Below are 16,348 nucleotides of genomic sequence, written 5' to 3' on the forward strand. Positions count from 1 at the left end.
GAGAGAGGTAAAGGGTGCCACAGCAGCATCCCACCAATACAAGCGAATCTTTATTTATAAATAACAAAAAAAAAAAAACAGATTGAAGCGTGCGTTTGCCCCTCGGTGTGCTCACATCATAAAAATGCACGTCATGTTCATAAATGTTGTTACACACAGAGACAAAGCTCTGACGAGAGGGTTGTAGCTGAGGCGAGGAAGCAGCGGAGAGTGAGAGAGAGAGAGAGAGATATCGTATAGAGAGGAGCGCACTGATAACACGCCTGCCTTGGCGCTATTTTAACAGTTTCAGCTTAACCAAAGCAACTGAACAGCATCTGGCTTTACTTTTTTTGTTTTCAATTTTAGAGATAAGACAAAATAGTTAAGGAGCCTAAATGAGCACGACTTGCAGATATCCTATACATAAAAGTTATTGTTTTATATGTTTATGAAAATTAATTTTTCTTAGTGATAATTGCCCATGTTGATGAAGCATAGATAGAGCAGCAAATGGAACTAATGAAGTTGTTGACTTGTAGAGTTTTTCTGATACATTTTCATAATTTCTAAAAATTAACTGCATGTATTTATCTTAAGATTTATTTTACATAAGCAACTTTTGATGATTTCTAACTTTCATATTTGCTCTAGGCTACACTCAGGCTTAAGCTTCATTTACAGGGTATAGAATGATCTGCTAATCGAGCTAATAAAGTGTAACTCTCTCTCTCTCTCCCTCACTCTGCCGATTGGCTTTCTTGTGAGTTCACAATTTGCACAGCAGGTCAGCCACTGATAAGCCACAGATAAGAAAAGAGAGAGGGAGAGTTAGAGAAAGAGACAGAGAGAGACTGGAAGAGATAATGAGATCATGATGTATAGAGGACAGAGAGAGAGAGAGAGAGAGACAAAGAGCGAGAGGCAGCTAGAGAGAGCAAAAGCGCTCCAGCAGCGAGTACAAGCTATCATGTCATATTATTATATATTAATGAGCTTGTTTTATCTACAGTGTTAATTATCTGAAATATATATGATATACACATATACAAATAGATATAGATAGCTATATATGTGTGTATGTTGTGCAATAGTTTGTACACTAATTTATATGTATACACATACATAAAACAATCGTATCAACATGAGAAAGAATAAACTAACAAATGCTAAATTACAGCCAAAAAGCCAACTCACAAGGTAACTGCAGAAAATGTAATTAACTTAACTATTCACTCAAACTAAAATATTTAAATTTCTGAAATATTGCTGCTCTAAATTGCCTCTAAACTATGCATACACTCAAGACAACTGTTTTGCTATTTATACCGAGAATTACTGTCAGATATCATAAACGCCTTTGTGATACATAACACATCTTATCTGAGAATCTCTTAGAGCAGAGAATAGACCGTGTCATCTGCAAACAAAAATGCTCTTATCTATTGCATTATTATCGTGACTGGATGATAAATGCCAGCAGTCGCAGCCGCAGCAGACGAGGTGGGTCGAAAATCAGAGTGCAAACTGCGCTCATATGTGCTCAATGGTAAGACGGAGTGTTGTAGTACGTGTGCATCTAATTGGATTAAGTTGACAGGAAAACAAAAGCAACAACAGCAGCAAGTAGCATAAGAAGCAGAAACAGAAGAGGCAGAGGCAAGCACAATGCAGGCAGCTCAAAACTTTGTCTTTGGTTACAGTCGCAACTGCAAGAAGCCTCAGACTGAGACAGAGTCAGCGAGAATGAGTGAGGCAGCAAAGTCAAAGGACTTGCTTGTCATATATGAGGCGTTGGGTTCGTCGTTGTCTCAAACTCAAACCTAAAAACTGCAAAATGTACAGAAAATTTAATTAAAAAAGGATTTTCGGGTGCTGGCAAAAGTTACTTTGGCTTCACTGCTGACTTGGTCTGCTGCCGCGACAGCCAAGCAGCAAAAAATTATGCTTCTCATACACATATATATAGCATCTATATATATATATAGATAAAGCAAATTGAATTTATAGTTTTCGATGTGGGCGTGGCAAATTGCCAGCGACAGAGCAGCAGCAATTAATTAATTTAGGCAGCGATTGCTGCAAGGATTTGCCTCACACATTTTCTCGGCTTGAACTGTGGGTGCTACGTATACTTAAATATATATATATGTATGTATGTATATATACATATGTGTGTGCAAATGTATATATTCATCTATAGTTCAACATCTATCTGGAGCTTGGTTGCATTTTAAATTGAGCTTTTTGTTTGGCTTTCATCATAAAATGGTTTTCATGTTTTGCATTTTGTGTTGTGTTTTCATGTTGTCAGCGTGTTTTCTTTTGTTGCTGTTGTTGCTGTGTCTTTAGTTAAGTTTTGAATAATTTAGTAAATGCTTTTTGATTGCTTTATAGAAAAATGAATATGCCTCGTTTTTGCAGCACAAAAAGTTACAATAAAACAAAATGTTATTCAAATTAGTTTCAATTGACAAAAATGTTTTGGGTATTTAACCTTTTTGTATTGTGTCAATATTTATTTGTGTCTTTGTAATTGTTCTTGTTCATAGATAATATTGTATAACTAGATGTTAAATATTTAATTAATAACATGATTAGGTACAAATATTTTTGAATATGTTTATGAATTTGATAGGATAATAGAACCAAAAAATGTAAAAATAATCTGGCTGAGTGCGCGGCTAGAAATATATAATTTATATATATAATAGAATATATATAATTTATGTGAACTTTCACAAGACCATAATGCGCTGTATTGCTTTTTAGTTACATTTCAATTCTTAAGGAATGCTAACTACAAAATTACAATGGTAAACATAAAACCAAAAATAGAGAAAATGTCCTTCAACAAATTCATTTTAGCTTCAATTTTGTATCCGCCAAAACAGCAACCACATCAATTAGCTGATGAAAAACGCGACACAGATTTCTGCTCAACAATTGGTTCATCACTGTGATCTGGCGACAGGGAAAGATAATGAAAAAATAAGACCCAAGCATAAATCTTTGGCACGCTCAAATGCAGCTGAAAAGAAAATTTCGACTCGTTTTGTTATTCCTGGCTGTAGGCGCACGCCGCGCTGCCTTGCAGCTCATTTTTCACGTCAAAAAAAACAAGTGACAGAAAGGGAAAAACAAATTCTCGAAATGAGCAGCGAGAGAAGAGAAAACCCTTTTTATACAGTGCCAAAAGATTTTCTAATTGTCATCGTGCTTTAAAGGCACATCAGCGTCGGAGCCAGCGAATTGTGAGTGGGGGCGGGGCAACGCCTTACTCATGGTTGCATTTCACTTTGCTTGGGGACTCTTGTCATTATTTATTATATTTCTCAAGTCCTTTCATTACGAAATATTTTTGTCTTTCATTTGTTGCCTTTTGTTGCGTGTGTGTGGGGCAAATTTGCCTTGAACGAGGGACGCGACGAAAAGCACTTCTCGCATTCCAAGGCAAAAAACCTGCTTATTTACAGTTATTCAGTTATTTTGGCTGCCAAGCAGAAAAAGGCTTAAAGGAAAAATGTAAAACGGAAGTCGCCATATGGAAGCGCTCAACGCACTCATCATTAACTAACAGACAGACGACGCCAGATAAAAGGAATTGACAGCAGTTACAGCTCAGCCTCGACTCTTTTTCAGCCTCATTTGAGTGGATAATTAGAGAACCCAACAGTCCCAGCAGGCCCACAGACCTAGAGAGACCCGAGTACGCTAGAGTAACCCAAACCCAGCACATTTTGCGCTTGTGTTGTTTCAGTAACCAAAAACTTTCGTGCCCATAATCAATAAATGAATTTTGTAAACATCAATAGAGTTTCGCCTTGGTAAACAATGTGCAGGGCTCTTGGCAGCGGGGGTGGCGGTGGCTGTGTCTGTGGCTGCGGCTATGGCCTGTGATGAATGGAAGGTCAATTGCTGTGACCCCAGCCAAAGGGACCTGGCCTGCCACAGCACTGACATTTAACACAAACGACGCGCGCCCGTCAATGCCAATGTGTTGTCACTGCAGATGGATATGAGATGTGCCACAAGCAGCAGCCCGAGGCAGAAGGCAGCCTGGCAGGAGCTGTAGACAAAATGGTGACGGAATGTTTATGCGAATGCTTGGGCACAAACATACGTGACATGCCTCAGCCACAGCCTCACTCTATTCGCGTGTTTGTGTATGCTTGAACGTTGCTTAAGCAGCGGAAGCGTTGTGCAGCAACTGACAGCCGAGCAGGAGCTGGAGCTGGAGCTGGAGGCTTGTGCGACCGCGACAGGAAAAGAAGTTAACGCAACGCGGTGCCTTGCCAATTCGAATCTTTCAGCTGGAAAAATGGCTGAAACTCTGGTATCGTCTGCTGACAGTTGTCGTCATATTTTTCAAGCGACAGAAACATTTGCGCACAGCAACTTGAAGTATGTTAGCGCACAGTGCTTAACTAGTGAGAGAAACGTGTGTATGAAATGGAGAAGTCTTTTGCTAGTTTTAGAAATGTGAGATATTTTCTTTAAATTAAAAAAGAGAGTGGGAGAAGGCGTCTCCTGTTACTTCTGATTTGCCTATATTGATTGATATGTAAAAACTGTCAATCTCTCCAGGCTGTCTGTCTCTGTATAAACATTTTATCTTGTTCTACTTTATGCATGTTAAGCGCAGATCAAGTTCTTATAGATATCAGCTAAGCTGTCAATATATATTTACTATTCTTTGTCTTTCTTTCTCTCTCATGAAGCTCTATAATCTGTTTGAATTTGTTCCTTATTCTGTCTTTCCCCTTGCTCACTCTCACTTTTTTTCTCTCTCTCTCTCTCACTGTCTATCCCCTCTGCCTCTCTCCCAGCATTTTGTTTTGCTAACCCTAGTAGTTCAAGTTAATCTATTCACTTTCTCTCTATCTGTCTACATCTTGCCCTTCTCTACTCTCTCTCTCAGCTTTTCCTTTTCCTCACTTTTTCGTTTTTTCCTCTCTCTTTTTTCTCTGTCTCTTTCTCTGTTATATGTATAATATATGCGAATTGAGCCTTTAGTTTATATAAGTCTCTCTAAGGCCTCATTTCGCTATCTCTTATGTTTACTTCTTCTTTCTATCTCTCTAACTCAGAATATATATTCTCAGTTTTCCTCATGTCATTTATATCTATTCTCTATAATTTCTATCCTATATATCTCTTGTTGCATCACTAGATATTCGTCTTACAATACTGTTGCCTATCCATCTATACCAAACCTTTAACCACTGTGCTATACGACCTCTGCTAAGATACACATATTATTGTATAAGTCCTATCAATGTGAGTGTGTGCATGCAAAAGTGTATCTGTGTGTGCGTATGTGTGTGTTTGCGTACATTCTCTACTTTTTTTGTGCTGACACATTATGTTAATACATCTACGGTTTAACGCGGGCAAATATTGAACTTCATGTGGCTCTTAGATGTTGTTGTTGCTGTCAGCAAAGGACTCACACGCACAGACACATCGGGCACACACACTTAAACAAATTAATGCATATTTTCGATGGCATTTGGAGCGCGAAACACAAAATGTCAAATACATAAAAGAGCTACGATGAATCAAATAACAGAAAAACAGTGTAAATCGAACCACATTCAAAATGATTTCGTCAAAAATTATTGAATATAAGCGGAAATCGATGACAGCCATTTTGCAGTAAATTGACACAGCGCTACTGTAATTGCATTATGAAGAGAGAGCGAGAGAGGTAGAGAGAGAGTAAAGGCAACACATTCGCTAGCTATTTTTAGCGACATTTTCATTTAATTTGCTGCCCATGCTGCATAACTAAAGTGGCAGCAGAGTAAAAGAGAGAGGCAGAGATAGCGCTGGAGAGAGGGAGATAGCTAAGCGCAGCTCTGCCTGCCGTTTTATGTTTTTCAATTACGCAAGCCGCAAAATTTGCAATTTAGATAACCTGTTTAGGGAGCGAGCGTAATTTTTCTCTTTTTTTTATTTAGTCCGTGTGCAATTTACTAAATTGCGAGAGAGAAGGAGAGAGGAAGGCAGAGAGAGGCAGCGAGAGTAATATTCTGATATAATCGTATGCAGGCAAGAATAAAGCCAATATTTTAATATTTGCATGTGTTAATTCGATTTTATTGATTTCCATGGCGAAGACTGGCAAATGCCTAATTTGCTATGCCAGAACATTATGTTCGCATTTGCCAGTTGTAGTTTAAATGCGTCTGGTAATTTGAACAGCAATTTAAACTAACTTTTTGTTGGCCAAACAAAGAGTTTTACCAAATTGAACGTGAAGTTTGTTTGTAGCGGGATTAAATTTAGAAACATGCTGTAGATGATTTTAATATAGGTTGAAGAGGATTTCGTTTAAGCTGACCTAAGCCGATCAGAGAGGATTGCCAAGATACTTAACTTTAGGTAGTAAACTTAGGTGGTAAAATGTTTTGTTGACTCTTACATAAGGTATTAAAAGATTCCATAGGCTAAAGCATAATCTTATGAAGAGTTTCAACAGGCCGGAGTCATACAGCAATATCTTTCAGATACGCCCTACCCAAAGAAGTGCTTGATAGAAGATATACTAAGCCTGAAGCTGCAGTCATCTTCATGAATATGACGAATATGTTGTGATATGTTGTGTCAAAGCTTCCTTCCGCTCGGATTCTCCTAGCTTTAACCCACTCTGACAAATTGAGCTGCTTAATCAGAAGGATACATTTGGGCTAGCTCAAATGACTCCACTTCATTCATTTCCATGGAAACAAATTCAAAATCTTTCATGCCAGCAAGAGCATTTCAACTTCCATTCACAATTCTAACCCATTTCATATATATATTTCGCATGGCATCAAAAATTGTAGTTTGCCGGCTTAAAAAAAAAAATACATATATATATATATATATGTTAAATTTTATTTTGCGGAAATAAATGAAAATGGGTTTATAGAATATGGCGAATATTCGGAATTGAATTTGAACATATGTGTGGGGCAGAGGGAATGCCATGTGTTTATGTTTGCAAGCTGGAAGCCAAGTCCCCTCCGAAATGCGCTCTTCGCCCACTTCAGCTATTGCTGTGAGTGGATACGTGTGCAGAGGCATGGAAAATCCGTGTGCAATGCCACTTGCCAGTCAGTGATTGCAGCGAATGCTATGTGGATGCAACATGGCGTATGATTAATGAAAACCCGTGTGCATGTGTGTGTGTGGGTGTGTGTGTACATATGACTGAAGCCGAATGCTGAAAGAGCATACAGCGCACATGGAGAAAACATGTGAGCAAGCTGATAAAGGTGGCACATATCTGGAGCAAGAAGCTTGCCAGGGAGAGTGGACTATGCAGAATCGATTAACAACAACGTTGATTGAATTTGCCACAAAATTGCGCTGTGAGTGGCTGCAATAGTAGCGGGAATTCCAGTGGCAGTGTCACTGCCACCGACAGTGCCAGCAACAGGAAGAGGAACAACAGCAGCAGCAGCAGTAGCTGGGGCAACAAACCATAACAATACGCCAATTTCCTTTCTTTGCTCTGCTGTGCGCTGCGTGCAAAGGGAAATAAGAAATTTCGGCAAATAAATCGTAAAAAGTAAAAGTAATAAAATCAAGAAAATGAGAAAAGAAACAATGCACACACTTGAAGCAGTGCGTGGGTGTGTGTGGAGGGCAAAGCACAATCACTCTTACGTTAGCCTCGCCTTCTTCGCTATCTGCTGCCTTACTCGCAGTATGATTCGCATTTTTTTTTCTTTTGGCAAGATATATGTGAAAAAAACGAGCTAATAATAAAAGCGCCTCGGTTGAAAAAGCCAATTTTGAGGGTTTAATATAGCAATCGATATATGGCCATAAATTGAACCTGATGAATATTCAATTTATATCAGAGGCTAACACAAGGAGCAATTGCTGCAACATGTTGCATGCAATAGCCAAAGTATGCTTATTGGTAGTGTATATTAAATATGGCTTTCAGAAACAGAGGCAACCAGACGGACGAATAGCGTGTGGAAGCCGAAAACTGTGAAAGAGATAACAGTTAATGGCTGCAAAGTTCGTATAGTGGAAGCAAAAGGAAAATCAACTAATGAAGCTTTAAGGATGATGTAAACATGACTATGGCATACTCTGTAAAAGTAGGGAGTTGTAGTGAACTATGTAAGTGTAAAACTGTGCACATTAAACTAGAGAATGTTCGTATAGTGGAAGCAAAGGAAAATGAAGGAAGCCATAGACATGACTATGGGATACTCTGTAAACTAGAGAAGCATATGGAAAATGAATTAATGAAGCTGTCAGGAAGGCATGGACATAACTATAGAATACTCTGTAATAACAGGTGAGCAATGTAGCTGTTGGACTATGCATGTTATTCGTATACGTATGATAGAGATACAAATTTCAGTCTGTGCTTCAAGTTGCATTGCCTTAACTCCTAAGCTGTAAAGCTTAATCGAAATCTGGAAAAGTATAACAACTTTTACTAACAAAAACTTTATTTTAAAGTTAACTGAAATTAATTTTTGGCTCTAAGTATTTTATATACAGCAAATTAAAAGTTCCTAAAAGACCAAAGTAACGACTCATCTAGACTAATCTACCCCTTTAATTAATTGCAGCTCACAGTCAAGCTCATTTTAATCACGAAAAAAAACTTATTTACTCAGCTGTGAGCTAGTAAAAATTGGCTGGAACAAAAGTTATAATAAAAGCTCTCCCGTTTATATTTAACTCAGTTTTTAAAAAAGTATTGATCGGAAGCCATTTTGAAGGGTTTCTTAAAGTTCGCTGTTAAGCACAGATTTCGTTACGGTTATAAAAATAAAACTTTTCAGTTAATTTTCAAGGCGAAATAAAGTTGACTAAAAAGCGAAGAAGAAATATAAGGCGTAAGACAAAGATAAAGCTAACAAGAAACCAATGTAAAAGCAATTTACAAGCCTTTTACGAATTGGCAAAAGGAAAGTCATTTAAAGTTGGCTACATATACACTTACATATATATATATATGTATGTTATGGCAGCCGAGAACCCCTATTTATGCCACAAAGAATCTCACCAATACAGACACACACACACACAGGGACTGTTGGGCATAAAGAAATGTTGAATATAGTTTCGTTTCGTTTCGTTTCGTTTCGTTTTGTCCATTCGAAGGAAATGAGCAAGACATTGAGTCACCTCTTGACTGTGTGGGTGTGGATGACTGTGTGTGCCTGTGTGTGTATAATGTGGTGTTGTGTTAAGAGTGTGAGCAAAAGCAATCAAAATACACACTCACACACACGCAGAGACAAAGACAAAGATAAACAGAGGCAGACAAGCAAAATATTGGCTTTGCTACCCGCTGAAAAGAAGAAGAGGAAGGAGCAAGGTGATGCAAGGCGCTGGGAGCTGGAGCAGGTGTGTGTTTGGCATTTTATGAGCGCTCAAATGTATGCAACAATAAATTAAATCAAAACAGTTAAATTTGACCTTGGCCAGGGCAGAGGCGGCGCCGCCGGAGCAGCACAAATGACACGTTTGGCGGTCACTTAATGCCAATTGCCGGCGCTGCAGCGGGGGCCATGAACTTTGCAGCTGTATGTGTGCATGCGTGTGTGTGTCAAGGCAGGAGCGGCGCTATCCCTTGACGCTGCATGTGTGCATCAGCGCAAACAAGCATAACGAAGCCAAGCTTGAATGGCATTATCCTTGGGGATGTTGCAGCTGAGCTTTAGCTAGCTGAGGCGTTGCACACAACGGAAGCACTTTATTATGCCGCCAAATTGAAATAATATGCAACAACAACAGCAACAGGGGAAAACAATTTAGTAAAGGATGCAGTGCGTCCATTGTGCACATCCGCGGGTCATGCACACTCCCACGCCCCATGTCACGTGTCGCAGCTGCATATTGTTTGACGTTTACTTTTGTATTTTTGTTTTTCTTTTTCTTTTTTTACAAACAACATGAAATGAGCCCCGGCACTGGACGAGGCGGCAGCATCATTAACATTATGTAAGCAGTGGCAGCCGGCGACACTGACAGCCAAGCAGCTACCCATGGCAAACATACGTGTGTGCCCCTCAGTGAGTGTTGCTAACCTCTGAAGTTGTAATTTATGCTCCAGCAAAAATACTGCACAAAAAGCAGGAAGCTTCGCACGTAACAGCCACAGCTACAATAACTAGACATTTGAGCATGTGTGTGTGTATGTGTGCGCTCCATGCACCGTTACAAATCGGCTTGCTATATGCTATACATAAAACATGATGTCTATAATTCATAGGCAATTCCAATTATTTTCTTAGTTAACCAAGCAAGCAAACAATAAATTTCATTGGAACAGCTATATATAAATACATATATGTGTATAGGTAAGGCTATAAGGTAGCTGGATATTGATAAGATATAGCCTTAATTGTAGACGAACACAGCGAAAGCCGTTAAATGTTGAGTAGGCTAATGAACCCTTTCAAAGAGTGAGTCTGAAATAGAGTTTGAACACCTCCTAGTCGAATGGAATTCTATGATAAAAATATTAGTTATATAACATGGTAAAGCAGCTCGAATTTCGCAGTCAACCTTCCTATAAGGAATACCGGTGTGAGACTCTACGGCACGGACTTCAACAAACACAACTCAAGTCCTGCAAAATAATCTAGAAACTGTCCGTGCATTCAAACCACACCGTAAATAATTTGACTATCAACAACAGGTAAAGATTGAAGAGATTACGTCCCGAAGAATGAACAAATTTGAATGTGTATACTGGCATAAGGGATGCGTAATAAAATCTCAGACAATAAGCTGCAACAAACGAACTAAATAAAAATATAAAAAATAAATAAATAAAAACTAAAGCTGAAGCTTAAATCAAATATCGTATATATTATATATAAAATATTTATGTATCATAAATAGCATACACATCTGCTGAAGTCCAATGCATTCCCTACCCACAGCATAAATGTATGTTGACATACAAATGTAAACATAGACATAAACAGAAGCGCATGCCATGAGCTTCAACTAATCCGGATCAAGAAGGGATAGATATAAAAATATGTATATATATTTATATATAAATACTGTATACACTCCATAGAATTCAATATACCTTCTTCAATCAAGCATAACTTTTATACACAATCAGAATTTTCAACTGAAACAAGTTTCTCTATAGTTTGATTTTGGGAGAAAAACATAGCATACTTTTCTGCTGAACTCCATGAATGAACATTTGTATAAGTTTGAATCAAATTTCAAAGCTTTTTATTCAAAAGAAGCCTTCACAAAAATACATTTTAAGCAGCTTCTAAAGTTGAGTTAAGTTTTTGAAGGAAGAAAGTCTAGCCAATTAGATAATTAAATGGGAATTAAATATAATACAAAATGTCACAAAAGTTAGTTTATTATATTAGCGATGTGGTAAACAATATAAACAATTTAATGGGATGGCAGGAGATGAGATTTATTTTTCAGCTTGTTTTTCTGTTTGACCAGACTAAGCCCAAAGCAAAGCGAACAAAAATTATATTAAAAAACGCTTCAAAATGTTTTTCTTTTTGCTCAACTTTAATGTCGAAAGAGGAAGTCGCCTTCCGTTGCTTAAGCTCATCAGTTTGCCATACATATATACACTTTATATGTATATATATATATATATATATATGTATATATTATTGTACATAAGAACAGTCACCTGGTAACGCAACGCTGCGCAGCAAAAACTTTTGACCAAACTGCATCAGCGAACTTCTTATAAAGTCTATAAAACGTAATGACTCGCGCTACATGCGCGCCAGAAATATGCAACAAAAGTTTTTCTGTGACTTTCAAGGCGAGAATCTTACGCGTGGCAGCAGCGAATAAGAAGAAGTATAAAACGAATATGCCACATAAGCCAACTGCCACTCAGAGATGGGACAACATTTACATAAAATTAAGATACAATTAGAGAATTGAAGCCATGCAAAGTGAAAACTTGTGTTCTGAATACCTTCTTATTATACTGAAGTAGGGTATACGTTGGCTGGAGGTACTTAAATTGGTTACACAGTGGGGGAGAGAGTGTCAAGAGGAGCCAGCTTGACTAGCGCTTGTAACAAAATTTCAAATCGCAGACATGGAAATGCACGATTGATTCGAAGTACAGTAAGGTCACGATTGAGAGAACAACTGCTTATAGCAAAGATGTGTACTCAGAGAATTATAGCATTATGTATAAAAACTATAGAAAAACATATATGTATATACATATTTATATAAAAATTAGCTAAAAATATTGAATTTAAATAATATTAAAATAGCTCATAAGCAAAACATCACCATTTTGTTTACAAAAATTAGCTTTCAGTTCCATTTTTGTAATCTACTTTACTTTACTAGCAAATAAAAACATATATTTTAAGAGCATTTTGCTATAAAATATATAAACTCATCCTCAATGATACATAAAACAAAAGCTGTATTGAGCAACAACAATCTGAGAGCAAGGATTTTTTATATACCATAAAACTTTTTATGCACGCACGTTATTAAAAACTGTTTGCAAAGTAAACTTCTCAAATAGTTGGAAACTGCAAAACTTTAAGCCGGCTAAAGGTATTTGCCTTCATATGCGAGCGCTCACTGTAAATGCAAACGGAATTTGCATGCAATGTCGCGTCTAGTGCGTGTGACTGAATGCGTGCATGTGTGGGTGTGTGTCGGTGTGTGGTTGTATTTGAATTTCAATTCGCTGACAAAATGACAGCTATTTATATTTGTCGCTGAATACGTATGAAGCGGGCGAGCAAGTCTGAGTCTCAGTCTGGCTGTGGCACTTGCCGAGCTGATGTACAGATTAGAAATTAATCGAATTTTGCTGTCAAATCGAGGCAATATCAGCCAAACAGGAAGTGCCAGCGTCGCCGTTGGCATGGCAATGCAAAACAGTCAGCCGCATGCCAATACAGACACACATACGCAAGCAGAAAGAGAATGGGGGAGAGAGAGAGAGCGCGTAAGTTGGTTACACCTACACACACAGACACTGACAGACAAAGAGCTGCCCAGCCAGCCAGCCAGACAGAGAGACAGAGCGACAGGCAGACTGTTAGTCGGCACTGACACTGAATGTTACGCAGATGTCGGCAATGGCTGCCGTTAAAAATACCGTAACATTGCCGCACTGACTGATTGACTTTCCACCCAAAACAAAATAACAAAAAAATAAAAAAAGAAAATACAAAATTACATAAATTTACTCAAGTTACGTTGCGCGACTTCTTTTTACTCACCTGTTCCACTGTTGTCGACATTTTGATTGCGCTTTCCTTGGCTTTGTTGCTGTTGTTGCCCCTTTGCGTCTGCTTCTTTGTGTTTTTCTTTTTCAACCACTGTGCTCACAACGGTTCGTTGTTGTTATTGCTGTTGCTGTTACACACACACACACACACTATATTTCACCGCACATTTTCTTGTTGTTGTTGTTTTGTTGTTGCTGTTTTACGCAGAATTTTGATTTTACACTCGATTTTTAGTTTTTGTCTTTTTAATAACAATGTTTAATTTTGCGTATTTGTCGCGACGGCAAGCATTTGCTGCTCCTAGCTGCTGCTGGCGACGGGGTTGTGCTGCTAAAATCAACTAAAAGTATTTTTTTCCATGTTGGCAGGATAATATCCTGCTTTGGAGTAACTCTGTTAAATGACTGCCTTTTCTGTTAAATGGTGCAGCTTTTGCGCATGTTGTACTTGCGTTGCTCACATTGCGTTTACGTTGCTCACACTGCGCTTACGTAATTTGCTTCTCTTTCGATTTTGGCGCTCATTGCTTTCATGAGTTTTACAAACATTTCAATACATTTTATCGACTCTCACATTTACGTTCATTACGTACGTAAGGTAGTTTAGTTTAAAAAAAATAAAGTACATAAATTTTTTCTTGTTTTATTGATGATTTTCTTTTAATACTTTTTTATTTAATATGGTTATATTTTAAATTCACTTTTTAAACTTATAGTAGGTCTATTTACAAATTACTTTAGTTTTCAGCTATCACTTAAAGTTGTGCCTTGAGTCTGGCGACGCAGCACGATTAAGATGTTACGGCTGGCTCGTCTTCTCCCAGAAACTCGTTAATATAGTTCAGCCAATCTGTCACATCCTCAAAGCGCATGACTTCTAGCAGAATACGTCGTAGATATCGCAATTGTCGTATGTCGCCTCCATAACGCTCAGCCATGGTGCTTATGCTGATCTTAGCCACAGGAAGATTCACTTTGGGCCTGGCCAAAATAACTTTTGCGTTGATACGATGCTTCCAAGTATGCGCCTCCTTTTGCATCTCATCGAGCATAAAGATTTTCCCCACATCCCCAGTGACCACGCCCACGGGAGTGGCCAACGGACTGCTTGTTCTCGTCTGCAGCTGTTGGACAGGTGTTTTAGTTTTTATATACCTCCAACACGCTTGCAAATTGAACCAGTTGCAATAATCCTGCAGCGCATTGAGCATGATTTTAAGGTAATCCTCTCTTGAGAGCTGTTCGTTGTTCGACTCGTCGATGGCACTGCGCGGCTTGTATTTGAGCCAACGCTTTAGCTTCAGCTCCTCGCACACCTTCTCCGGCCCGAATGCCGCATCGGAACAGTAAAATAATCTTAGGAAATGATCCGCAAATTCATAACGTACATAGGGTTGACTTAGCAGCGGGATGGTGCGTATATAACTGTTGAGATCGGAGGGATTTTCTACTTTAAATAACTTAAAGAACTCCGCTATAAGCCGACGTGTCTGAGGTCCCAAATTGGGATATATTATCGAGTTGTTGACATACTCCAGCTCGGCTGTGTTGCTAGCCTCCATCAGCAGCGAGACAAAGCGCTGCAATATTAGGAAGGAAATTTAGTTAATGTTATATATAGATATAGATTTGTATGATATATCTACCTCTAGAATACTTAAGCGGTCTGCATACAAAGACTTAGCTACTGCACGACTATAAACACGCAGCAGCTTTTGGGCTACATTCGTTAATCTTTTGCCCTTTGTAATGCCAAAGACGAGTAGCACAAATGGCTTGGAGTCCTCTTGAAAGATCTCTGGCTCGGTTTGCTGTAGACGATTGTGATCAAGCCAGGCCAGAAATTCCCGCTCCAATACCCAGCAAATCATGTCCAAAGCATCGCAAAGACGTGCCAGCTGCACGGCTGGCGACATGGCCTTAAACTCATCTACCCATTGCTTGCCGCTCTGCCAATCGTAATCCTGCACATGACGCTGAAACACATCCTCTGGGCTCAAATTCGAGTTATCCTCTGCACTATAATCATGAACGAATTGCTCATAGTAAGGCGTTAGCTGACTTAGCTCTGTTTCGTTACATTTGTTCAGACAATCTTCAAACAAATCCAATAACAGCTTTAGCTTTTGAGGCTTATCACTCGTAACTCCCAAGAAATTAAGATAATACGGACGTAAAGCTGTCCAACAGGGAGGAAATGCATCCACTAGCAAATAGTAGATCCGTATGACATTTCGATATCTGCTGTGCAGCTCTTTCAGGGTCAAGCTCTTGGTGTTGAGTATCTAAAAGTAAATAATATTATATATAAGAAATCAATTTTAACTATTCTCTTACCATTATCATATCGAAGAGTCTATCGAAAACGGCTTCGTCTGGATAAACTGACTGCAGCGCCATCATTTCCAATATATCCAAATATGTATCGTAATGCTGTCTATATAGATTATTGCGCAGCTCTTGAGCTATACTGATATCCGGTGCATCTGGCAGCATGGCACAGCGATGTCTGCTCACACATTGGCTCGTGTTGTGCAGGCATTTGGGCACACAGGCGCTCGGCAATCGTTGCTCACTCTTCATATACAAATTGGAGATGATCACGCGCAGATTCCACTTTAGGTTGTGCTTGGATAGGGGCTCGGTGAGGGGGCGACTTATTGGTGCAACTACTGTGGATGTATCGTCATCAGTATCTGGCTCTTGCTTTGGCGCTCCGGCGTCCTCCTCTTCGGCTGATTCAATCATCTCGCTGTCCGCATCGTAGCGTGCGTCTTCCGCTGATTTAACTGTTGTAGAACGTTTCTCTGTTTCATTTTCAATTGAATTGCTCGCAATCTCATCTTTGGCATCAATCGCTTCATTTTTAACTAAAATATTAGAATTGTTTGGCGACACTGACATCGTTCTTAAATGTAAACAAAATTGTTTTGCACAAATTGCTAGCCGGTTTGTAAGCGATAATTTCAAGTCATCGACTTATCGATAGGTTTAAGACATGTATGCAGCTGTGCAAGAAACAAATTCTATGCAATTAAATAGTACAAATAAGTAATAATATGGAAGTGAGATTAATGAATTGGTAGAGCTATATTAACGTATGAAAATTATTATTTTATTTGATTATTA

General features: G+C 38.7%; 2 protein-coding genes across 3 annotated transcripts in view; both read right to left on the reverse strand.

Annotated features, from left to right (window-relative positions):
• LOC111601566 (serine-rich adhesin for platelets) overlaps positions 1–13,317 on the reverse strand; it is a 40,189-nt gene extending 26,872 nt beyond the window's left edge. For both annotated transcript variants that reach the window (XM_023318213.2, XM_023318212.2), the window contains exon 1: positions 13,212–13,317. In XM_023318213.2, coding sequence (XP_023173981.2) covers positions 13,212–13,232 — 21 coding nt within the window. In that variant the 5' untranslated portion in view covers positions 13,233–13,317. The remainder of the gene's footprint in view (positions 1–13,211) is intronic.
• Positions 13,318–13,908: 591 nt separating this feature from the next.
• On the reverse strand, positions 13,909–16,192 carry LOC111601564. Its single transcript, XM_023318210.2, has 3 exons — positions 15,557–16,192; positions 14,866–15,504; positions 13,909–14,799 (listed from the first exon to the last, which is right to left on the reverse strand). Exons 1-3 carry the CDS (start codon positions 16,121–16,123, stop codon positions 14,011–14,013), a joined length of 1,995 nt encoding a protein of 664 aa, XP_023173978.2. The 5' UTR covers positions 16,124–16,192; the 3' UTR covers positions 13,909–14,010.
• Positions 16,193–16,348: the final 156 nt, after the last annotated feature.

This window comes from Drosophila hydei, unplaced genomic scaffold (genome assembly GCF_003285905.1).
Source record: "Drosophila hydei strain 15085-1641.00,03,60 unplaced genomic scaffold, DhydRS2 tig00008128-arrow-arrow-pilon, whole genome shotgun sequence".
NCBI lineage: Eukaryota > Metazoa > Arthropoda > Insecta > Diptera > Drosophilidae > Drosophila > Drosophila hydei.